General features: G+C 37.8%; 1 protein-coding gene across 1 annotated transcript; it reads left to right on the top strand.

Annotated features, from left to right (window-relative positions):
* The first annotated feature begins 9788 nt into the window (after positions 1–9788).
* Positions 9789–10943, top strand: LOC124899516. Its single transcript, XM_047414417.1, has 2 exons — positions 9789–10112; positions 10800–10943. Exons 1-2 carry the CDS (start codon positions 9789–9791, stop codon positions 10941–10943), a joined length of 468 nt encoding a protein of 155 aa, XP_047270373.1.
* The last annotated feature ends 1152 nt before the right edge of the window (positions 10944–12095 follow it).

Genomic DNA, 12095 nt, shown 5'->3' with positions numbered 1-12095 from the left:
TCATAGGAACTTTCAAAATTGAGTTCGGGTTAGTAGAACTACGGATATTGCATTTGACGTAAATGGATTAGTTCGTAAGGTTGAAATCTTGATATTGTTTAATGAAAATAGAAAAACTGGGAACTAGTCCCAAGTTTCTACCTAGCCCCTACCGTCGTAGTGGGCAGTGGACCGCAATAGCGAGAATTTTATCACCATGGTGGAAATTAATTTTGGTCAGCACTGCAATAGCAGGACAATTTCGCTATAGGAAAAATTGAGCCGCTATTATGGGATCACCGTAGTAAAATAGAAGTTTCAGTATTAAAACATTATTTTTTATTCCAAAAGCTTCAACCCTTCATTTCTGGTTCTTTTGTAGTTGGATCTAGAGGTCGTCTTAGGTCGAATAAAAGTAATTTCTGGTTAGTTTTATTGGTTTTCACTTTCAAGGTAAGTGAATTCCCTTTCCTCTAAGTTAAATTTAATCCCTAAGTTTTTAAAATTCATATGGATTGATCATGAGGGGTATGGTGGGTTTAATCCTAGGTTAAAAACTTGATATGATTTAGTTTTGGAGGAGTTAAATCACTTAATTATAGTCTAGAGTGGTTAACCTTTTAATCTTGCTTTATGGAGAATTGGAGTAGGATAAAGGATACAAAGCCTTATAATGAGGGAGCTATTCATGAACTAGGAATTTAGGTTAAAATAACTATAATTAGTAGAATATTAGTTGAATTATTCTTTATTTATAACTTTTAGACCGAGATCAACAAAAAGGCAACTCAAGTCACTTAGAGCAATACAAGGCTTGAATTAAGGTAGGTTACAGTTGAATTAGGGTTGAGACTCAGTTTGATTTGATTGCATATATACTCATGAATTAAGTATTTGCTTACTTGTTTCAAGTATTTCCGGTAATTGGTATTAAATGATTGAACATAAAATGCAAGGATTGGTCAATGGTGAATCTGACTAGAGAATTTTGTTTATGAATAACATATTATTGTTCTTGGGAATTGAGATTGGTTATTGTATAACCTATGTCTAAATTGGTAGATTCAAGTGAAATAAGGGTGGAAAAATACTTGATTTTGGATAAAAGTGGCAAAGTACTCAATTAATTATGAGATTGGTACATAGATCGAGCTCGTCTCCGACGGGTCTGGGCTAGTGAGAAATTATAAGTCCCATAATATATATGTACATGATAATATGAGTTTGACAGTTTCTTGAGTGGACCAGGTGTGTATATTTCACATATGTTCTTTAAGTTCCATATGTGAGCTTATTGTGTATTTTTATCGTGATAATATTGTTAATATCTATGTTAACTAATATATGAGGTCAATAAACATTCTTGATAAAAATGGAAACTGAATTGGTTATGAGTTGGTCATGTTGGAATGTAGTGAATTGAACACTACATATCTAATTAGAGCCTTTGTTACTTGATTTGGCTTGGTTTGTGTTAACATGCCCATTGTTGTTGTTGTTGTTGTTGTTGTTGCTGTTAAGCCAAATCAAGTAAAAACAACAACAACAACAACAACAACAACAACGGACATGTTAACACAAACCAAGCCAAATCAAGTAACAAAAGCTCTAATTAGATATGTAATGTTTTGTTCACTACAATCCAATATATATGTATATATATATATATATATATATATATGTATGTATGTATGTATGTATACACACACACCCCTCGTTCAGGGGAATGGGGTATGAAAATTTTTATAATTTACTCTCAAATTTGTTTTGTAAGACTTAGTTAAAAAAATTTAAAATTTAAACTTTTAGTACGGGCTAACATTATCCCACTATAGCGGCATCGTAGTAATGGCCTACCGGTCGTCGTAGCGGGATGCTGAAGACCAAAATCAGTCCCCTATTTTATTTATTTTTCCTTCTACTCTTTATTTGTAAATAGGATTCACTTTTAGAAACCCCCTAAGGTTACCTCAAAGCTTTAGAGAAATGGAAAAGAAGAGATATGCATTAATGGGGTAAAACCCATCATTTTCTCAATGATTCCATGCTAAAAATCATTAGAATGGAGTCAGTAGCTTGTATTCATGCCTTTATAGCAACTGCATGATGTTCAACTAGGCCAGGTCTAATTGAGTATCATAAACCTTGACAAAAAATTTATGTTTAGCCCTGCGGCCATGGTATTTAAATGAATAAAAATAGTAACTTTGGAATTTCTTGAATATGACTTGTAGTTGTGTGCAATATTAATTTGTGTTGTGAGCTAGAGTGTATATTGTTAATACAAAAGTAAAATTATGAATAATTTTAATATTTATAAGCTCAAAATTATTGGTAAACACTAGTGAATGCTGATTTAGAGATGATTGGTAACATGGGATAAGTAAATGAGAATACTAGGTGAGGACCATACATGGTGATAACTTGGAGTTAAGATGAAAGGTTGGAAGTATTAAAGTGTGAACCTAATTGTTTGGATGTGTATTATATATTGAAAGTCCTAGATAATTTCTCAAATAATATATGAAATATTGGTGTGATATATGACCTAGTAGGTGGTGGATAAATATAGTTGAAAATCCAATTTGGTTTATGTTTGCATATTAATTGTCTCATGAGAACTTGTTACAATGCATATTTAAGAGGTGTAATTATTGAATAATATCCTAACTATCCAATAACATCTAATGAGGTTGTATCAAACATTTATTGGTTGTACAAGTGTGATTGTGTATTCTTATCGTGATTATTTTTAAGATAAAATAGGACAGAAAAGACTCATTTATTAATAAGTCATGCTTGTGTTATTCTCATTTTGATTTAACTTGTTGTGATATTAGTTGTTATGTACTGTCAACCGGTAAAGATAGTCATCACGAAATTGGTGAAACTCGGAAAGTATAAGGATAGGGATGTTGTAACAAGGATGACATCATATTGGTTTGGGATAAGGGTGACAGACACTAGATATCTCGGATTTTTGGTATATGGACTGAGTTTGTCCTTTGTAGGTCATGTCAAGTAGGCAACGATAAGACCCTTAGCATGTGTGTACCAGGTATTGATGAGTTTAAAGGCTCCATGAGTGGATCAAGTTATTTGTTCATTTATCTATAATAAGTAACTTAAGTGAATCGATGGCTATTATTTTGTTATATTATATCCTTGTATAGTCTCGTCTTTGTGGAATGCTTGAAAGGTATAATTATTATTAATGTAATATTAAAGGAATAACGAGGTAGAGTGAAACTTATTGTCGTTAGTCATGAACTATTTAATACCCCATATTTTTTTTAATATATGGACAACATACGACTCATTCCATTGATGTTTCGGTGTTTTACGGAACATTTAGTATCGTTTTCTTAAAAAAAATTGTATGTTTTCAAGAAACCAAAGTGATATTTAATGAAGGTTTTTAGTGTTTCAGTGAAAGGATATAACCACAGAAGAAAACTGGAAAAAGTAGCAGAAAAGGAGAATTGACGGTCAAAATGATGGACTGTCAGGTTTACGACGGACCGCCATAAATACCATCAAGTTGAACCAAAACAAGGTCTCCATAGGAGTCGAGTGATGGACAATATGGCAGACCGTTAGACATGTGACGGACCACCAGATGGACCATCAACACTTATCCAGAAACTACTTCTCAGAGGAACTTGGTGATGATCAATGTGGTAGACCGTCAGACATGGGATGGACCACCAAATTGATCATCAATGCTTATCCAGAACCTGTTCTCCAGAGGAACTCCATGACGGTCAAAGTGGTGGACCATCAATTTTGGGATAGACCACCAGATTGACCGTCAGTTCTTATCCAGAAACTGCCTTCCAAAAGGACTCCGCGATGGTAAAGATGGCGGACCATCAGTCCATCGACGGACCACCAGGTGGACCGTCAGATGTTATCCAAAAACTGCCATTCGGATGAATCGAGTGACGAAAAAGATGGTGGACCGTCAGATCTTTGCCCGTCATATGGACCGTCAAATGGGATGTGTTTTTTTTGTTTTTAAATTTTAAATTATTTTTTAGATGGGACATAAAATACCAAATTTTAGGGTTAAGAACGGATCTTTTACCTTTTACAAGTTTTGTTTTCATCTATTGAACTCCTTGGTATCCAAGTACTTTTGGGAATTTTAGTATCAAACAACTGATCATTGAAGATTCAAGAACTAATTCTTGGGGTTCTTTGTAAGTAAGCTTTCAATTTATTTATGAATAATAAAAGAATGAATTCCTTATCTTCTATTGAGTGTTTTGGCTAAATCTCATAACTAGGGTTATGGGATCCTTAATGTGAAATGCATCTATGGGTTAGGAATCAATTTGAGTTCCATAATTGAATCACATTGCATAAAATTTTCTTCAATTTCATGACTTTTCTTGGTTGCAAACTTGGGGCGTAAGCCCTAGAACACCACTTGTCTGAGAGGAAAGTGTTTGTGGGGAAAAGAAGGTGTTTACATGAATTCTAAGGGCCTTAACCTTTAGAGTAATAGCTAATGCCCTAATAGGATTATCTTACATGAGAATTAGGTTAAAAGAATAAGGCATCCTATGAGTTTAAGAAAATTATAGGATAACCTATACATTTAGGTTGAGAAACTAATGGCTATAGAATAAGATTCAACCATTCTTGCAATTGAATTTGTTAAGTGGAACTCATAAATAATTCACAACCCAAATGACGCTGGCAGTTTGGTGATCATAACCCTGATTTGATTAATCTCATAAAGTTATGAAATACAGAGAAAATCATTAGTTGAACTAATCTTGTTACAATTTATCATTTTACAAATTAAAGAAAAACCAAACCCCCATTTTGGTTAAGAAACTCTGATCAACGGTCTAATAACAATTACGACACTTAGTGAGCGCAGTATTCCCTGTGGGATTTGACACCCAACCAAGTTGGGTTCTATATTTGACAGTGACCGCTTACACTTTTTAATGAGATTTGTAATTTGGGCCTATCAAATTTTGGCGCCATTGCCGGGGAATACGGTTGTCAACTAAGTTTGTGATAGTTAACAGACCCTTTGGTCAAAGATTCTCAAACTTTACTTTTTGTTTGTTGTTTTTGTTTTGAACAAGTTGACTATTGTGCATGCCAAATACATGGAGATCGGGTCAACGATTATTACCTATAAATCCTGAACCACATCTCATTGGCAGAATGGATGCGCAATGAGACCCTAAAAGAATAACTGCTCAACAGGAGCAGGCTAGGTTAGCTGCATTAGCAGCTACGCAAGTAAATCAGTAGAACGCCGATAACCCAGGTCGGGCACCAAATCCCAATGATGAAGATCTGGGTGATGATGAGCTATTAAATCCAAGGCGTGCATATGATTTGGCTGCACCTATCAATAAAGATCGCCATGCTAGAATGAGACTCGGACGCAGAGCTGTGCAGTTTACTTTTGATGATGATGATGATGAACTGGATGGGGCTGGTGCCACAGGGGCTATTATTCTTCCGCCTTTAGCACCCGGAGCCAAGTTCAACATTACTAGCACTATGATCCAGATGCTGTAACTCAAAGGGTTATTTGGTGGACTTACAGGCGACGATCCAAATATGCATCTAATTAATTTTATCTCAACATGCAAGTCGTTTGACAATCCAAGGGTTGGTTAGAATGTAATTCTTCTGCACCTATTTCTATTGTCTTTATCTGGAGAGGCAACTTTATGGCTGAATGGGCTAACTCCCGACTCTATCACCAATTAGAGGCAACTGAAAGACGCTTTCCTAGAAAGATTCTTTCCGCCATCCAAGAGAGCATAATTGAGAGATGAGATAAACAATTTCAGCTAGCTTCCAACTGAGGCTCTTCTCGAGACTTGGGAAAGGTTCAAGAAGAAGCTTATGCGGTGCCCAAATCATCAGATGACAAATATCCATTCGATAGAGATATTATATAGAGCCTTGAATTTGGTGACCAAGCCAGTGGTAGATAATGCTGCGGGTGGGTCATTCATGGATCTTACCTTTATTGAGGCATCTGAGATGCTAGATCATATGACAAAGAAGAGTAGAGCTTGGCATACCAGGGATTCTGAGGTAACAAGCTCTACTGTATCTATTGGTATGACTGCAGAATAGAGGCGAAGGGAAGAAGAACGTGACCAAGATATGGCTCATATGAAAACGCATATGGACCTTTTTACTAAGCATTTATTATCAGGGAAGACAGAGAAGTTTAAAGCTATTACATCACAGGGAAGAGCTGACTCCGATTCTGAAGAGGAAGCTAATTACTTAAACAATCAGGGGGTTTCTGAGGCAGTGGCGAAGGAAACCAAGGTCAGAACTATTATGATCGAACCGAATACAAGGATCATGACCAAGCAAATTGGAAAACCAAAAATGACAGGAGTGGGTTGTATATTCCTCCTGAAAGTCATGATGCAGCTACGTCTAGTTCTGGGAAGATGTCTATGGAGGACATGATGGCCAAGCTATTGAAGGGAGTAGAAGAAAATGGAGTACTTGAGGTAAAAAATAATTTATCTTCGATGAACTAATTTGTTGACTCACATTCTACGTTGATCAAATAATTGGAGCAGCAAATGGGCCAATTATCGGTGACACTTAATCAAAGGAAGGCCGGTACGTTTCCTATTGACACAATCCAAAATCCTAAGAAGGATGGATCGTGCATGGCAATTACCACTAGAAGTGGTAAGGTGTTGGAGAGCCAATATGCGGGTAAGCCGGTAGTTGATGTGATAGCAGAAGATGCGGATGAAGCTGATATTGATAATTCTATGGAATCTGTAGGATCAGATAGGGTTATTCCAGATACTGTACCTGATTATCAGCAGACCGTTACATTTAAACAAAAAAGGACAAGGAAAAGGAAGTTGTGGTTAAAAATTTGCCAAAACCAGCACCGCCCTTCCCTCAAAGACTGAAAAGGAAGAATGACGACACGAAGTTTAGTAGATTCATGTCTATGTTGAAGCAGCTAACTATAAATATTCCTTTGGTTGAGGCATTAGAGAAAATTACAGAGTATGCCAAATTCATGAAAGAACTTTAGACAAAGAAGAGAGCAGCAAGTTATGAACCAGTTGATAATCTCTATCATTGTAGTGCGATTACTACAAGGTCATTAGTTCAGAGGAAGGCAGATCTGGGAGCCTTCACTATTCCTTATATGGTGGGGTCTTTGGATTTTTCCAAGGCCTTATATGATCTCAGGGCTAGCATTATTTTGATGACGCTAGCCATTTATAAATAGTTGGGGTTGGGAGATCCTACACCAACTAACATACGGCTTGTAATAGCAGATAGGTCGGTAAAACAGCCTGTTGGAGTTCTGTATAATGTATTAGTGAAGGTTTCTACCTTTATTTTTCCTGCAGATTTTGTTATTTTGGATTATGAGGTGGACTTCGAGGTGCCCATAATCTTAGGTCGACCTTTCCTCGCAACCGAAAGTGTGCTTATTGATCTGCGAGAAAATAAGCTTTTATTTTAGATGAATGATGAAGTGGTGCATTTCGATGTATGCAAATCAATGAAGCATCCCAAAGAAATGAATGTGTTCTCCATAGTTGATATTTATTATGAGGAAGAGCTGGAATTATCTTTGGAGGAGCAGTTTACTGTTGAGCCATTGGTTGTTGTGCTCATGAACTTTGATCGTGAGGATATTAATGAGTACGAAGAAACTATCTGTGGTTTGATAAGAATGGGGTCGTATTTTTATGCCCCCAAGAAACTGGATCTTGATCTTAAGAATCGACCTTCACCACTGGCAAAGCCATCCATTGAAGAGCCACCAATGTTAGACTTGAAGGAGCTACCTAGTCATCTGAGGTATGTGTTCATGGGTAGTGAAAATACGCTGCCAGTTATTATTGCTGCTAATCTCGGTGAACAACAGGTGGAAGCTCTCATCTCTGTTCTTAAGATATACAAGAGAGCTATTAGTTGGACTATTGCAGATATCATTGGTATCCCTCCTGGCATATATATGCATAAGATTCAGTTAGAGGAAGATTGTGTACCCACTACTGAGCATCAGAGTTGCCTAAATCCACCTATGTAAGAGGTGGTGAAGAAAGAAATCATCAATTGGCTAGGTACAGGGGTGGTGTACCCAATCTCAGACAGTAAATGGGTGAGTCCTTTACAGTGTGTGCCCAAGAAAGAGGGCATAACGGTAGTGTCCAATGAGAAGAATGAGCTAATTCCACTCAGGCCTGCCACAGGTTGGAGAATGTGTATGGACTACTGAAAGCTAAATTCATGGACACTAAAAGATCACTTTTCAATGCCATTCATAGATCAGATGCTTGATCGATTGGTAGGCCAAGGTTGGTACTGTTTCTTGGATGGGTATTTTGGGTATAATCAGATCTCCATTGCTCCCGACGTTCACATGCCCATATGGCACATTTGCTTTTAAAAGGATGCCCTTTGGATTATGTAATGCACCGGCTACATTCTAGAGGTGCATGATGTCGAGTTTCTCTGATATGGTTGAAGTTGTTTTTGGATGATTTTTCAGTGGTTGGAGATTCCTTTGACTTATGCTTGCTGAATCTAAGTCAAGCTTTATAGCGGTGTAAAGAGTTTAACCTAGTCCTTAACTGGGAAAAATGCCACTTCATGGTGAAAAAGGGCATTGTGCTCGGTCATAAAATTTTTGTGAAAGGTATTGAGGTGGATAAGGCCAAAGTTAAGGTTATCGATAAAATACCTCCCACCATCTCTGTAAAAGGGGTGCGTAAATTTCTTGGACATGCAGGATTCTATCGCAGATTTATAAAGGATTTCTCAAAGGTTGCAAACCCATTGTGCAAACTTCTTGAAAAAGAGGCCAAGTTCTCTTTTGTTGATGACTGCAGGAAGGTGTTTGAATGCATTAAGCTGAAGTTAGTGAAGGCTCCAGTTATTATTTCTCCCGACTGGACAAATCCATTTGAACTAATGTGCGATGCTAGCGGGGTGGCGCTTGGAACCGTGTTGGGTCAAAAAAGGATAAGTTGTTTCATCTAATCTACTATGCCAGCAAAGCCCTGAATGGGGCTCAAAAGAACAACACTGTCATTGAACAAGAACTTCTAGCTGTGGTTTACGCCTTTGAGAAATTCAGGGTGTATTTGCTAGGGACTAAGGTGGTGGTCCACACGGATCATGCAGCTCTGAGGTACTTAATAGCTAAGAAAGATGCGAAGCCAAGATTAATCCGGCGGGTATTGTTTCTTCAAGAATTCGACTTTGATGTAAAGGATCGCAAGGGGTACAAAAATCAGGTGGCTGATCACTTATCCAGACTTGACTGTGAACAGGCAATCAAGGAAAAGTTAGATATTGATGATTCCTTTCCAGATGAGAAGATACTAGCTGCTAAGTTCGAGCAGATTCTGTGGTATGCTGATTTTGCAAACTACGTGATAAGTGAGGTGATGCCAGATAATCTTTCCTTTCTTCAAAGAAAAAAGTTCCTTCATGATGTTACCTAGTATTTCTGGGATGATCCCTATCTTTTTCGACGATGTGCAGATGGTGTTATTAGGCGCTGTGTACCAGATGTGGAGATGCTGAATATTTTGGAAGCAAGCCACGCTTCACCTGTTGGTGGTCACCATGCAGGCGACCTCACTGCTCAGAAAGTATTGCAGAGTGGCTACTATTGGCCTATACTATTCAGAGATGCATATGAGCTCGTTCGTAGATGTGATCAATTTCAGAGATAAAGATCAATCTCCAAACGTCATGAGATGCCAATGTCCAAGATGATGGAAGTAGAGTTATTTGATGTATGAGGCATTGACTTCATGGGCCCATTTGTAAGCTCGTATGGGTTGAAATATATCCTAGTAGTTGTATACTATGTATCAAAATGGGTAGAAGCGGTGGCATTGGCTGACAATGAAGGAAAAAGAGTTCTGGAATTTCTGAAAAAGAACATATTCTCCCATTTTGGAGTACCAAGAACAATCATAAGTGATGGGGAATCCCATTTGTGCAATAAAGTCTTCAGGGCTATGCAGGCGAAGTACGGAGTAAAACAACACTGTGTAGCAACTCCTTATCGCCCACAAACTAGTGGGCAAATGGAGGTGTCAAATCGCAAGATCAAGGCCATTCTCGCCAAAACGGTGAATGTCAGTAGATAACATTGGTCTCAAAAGCTCGATGACGCCTTGTGGGTGTATCAAACTACTTTTAAGAAACCTATTGGCATGTCACCATATCAACTAGTTTATGGGAAGGCATGTCATTTGACAATTGAGCTAGAACATAAGGCCTTGTGGGCTCTAAAAAGGCTAAATATGCATTAGAAGGAAGCAGCTGATCTAAGATTAGAGCAGATTAACGAGATGGATGAATTCTATCTCAGAGCTTATAAAAAAGCTAACTTGTACAAGGAAAGGATGAAGAAATACCATGACCAAAGGATTACACAGAGAGAATTTACGAAATGTGATTTGGTCCTCTTTTCAACTCCAGACTGAAGCTATTTTTGGTAAGTTGAAGTCTAAATGGTCAGGCCCATTTAAAAATAGCCAATTCTACTCATCTGGAGTAGTCGATCTTAAAAACAAAGATGGTAGTGTCTTGAAAGTGAACAGGCAAAGAATCATACTTTATCTTGGTCCAAAAGACCTAATAAAAAGTGTTGATGTCTTTTACCTCGATAAAGTCTGAGTATTTGAGATACCTAAGTCATGTCGCGATGTTAAATCAAGCGCTAGTGGGAGGCAACCCACAACATGTTGTTGTAACCATAAGTAGAGTCTATTTTATGTTTTTGGGAAATTTTGATATGTTTATGAAGTGTGCAGGACCAGAAGTGCCATAAAGAGGAAAATTGGGCGCATTTGAGCTACTGGAAAGTTGCGACGATACACTTAACGGACTGCCAAACTACTGATGGACCACCACACTCAACCGTCAAAAATAGGAAGGAAAATGCATTCACTGGATAAGGCATGATGGCATGAGTGGCAGACCGTCAAGTATATGGTGGACCGTCAAAGCAGCCGTGAAAAGTGAGATTGCTGACCTGCATTCTGGTAAGTAGTGATAGCCAATTCGTTGGACCATCATGACTGTGGTTAACCGTCCCATTAACCGTCATACCAAAATAGAAACTCATCAACTTAGCTGAGTGGTGATGTTCCCAGTGGTGGTCCGTCACACTTATGACGGATCGTCAATTCGACCGTCACTTTAATCCTAATTCTGAATTGGTTTGGGTTAAATCGGTACTCTTTATAAGTACTGCGTATTTGACGTGAAATGAGATTTTAAGAATAAAATTGAGCGGGTACACTCATTGTAACCATTCCATGACCTTTGATTTTTCCACTTCTCCAAGACTCAAAGAACCTGAACTGAGTTATCCTATCTGAGACTCCTCCACTCCTCCATCATTTTTCTATTTAAGCTAGGTCATTCTTTCCCTATCCCCATCACAAACTAAAGAGTGACAGAAGTGATAGAAGTTAAAAGTAGTTCAGTCTCTGATGTCTCAAGCAAGTAGAATACTGCAACATCAAGGTATGAGCATTTACTTCTTTCCTCTTGTTCATTTGAAGAGTAAGGGTATGGATTGTTTCATGATTTAGTCTAATGGTGTTGAGTTTGAATGATTTATGCTTTAATTTGATTTAGTAGATGAAGTCTTGCTTAAAATATGGTTTTAATGCTGTTACTCAAGCTAAAAATTGATTTGATCTTAAGTTGCACTGAAAATCAGTCAAACCCATAAATATGCTTGAGGATGAAGGTCTACTGGTCAATATGGAGGACCGTCAACTTTGTGACGGACCACCAAGTTGACCGTCCCAAAAGTCAAAGACAATGAGTTTTTGGATTGTATTTGACGATCTGACTGGTGGACCATCAAGTTTTTGACAGACCACCAAGTTGATCGTCCCAAAAGTCAAAAAAATAAAACATACTGGATAAATTTGATGGTGGATCTGACGGACCGTCCCACTACTGGTGGACCGTCAAATCTCCCGTCAGGCCTCACTGTGAACTGTTTTGCCTGTATTTTACCTTGCACTAATTTCTTAATCCATTTTCAGGTGACATAGCTCCTAAAAATACACAAACCAGGGGAGGAAAATCTC

This window comes from Capsicum annuum, chromosome 6, assembly GCF_002878395.1.
Source record: "Capsicum annuum cultivar UCD-10X-F1 chromosome 6, UCD10Xv1.1, whole genome shotgun sequence".
NCBI classification, from domain to species: Eukaryota; Viridiplantae; Streptophyta; class Magnoliopsida; order Solanales; family Solanaceae; genus Capsicum; species Capsicum annuum.
The sequence above is the reverse complement of the archived record's forward strand: the minus strand, read 5'-3'. Positions and strand labels throughout refer to the sequence as shown.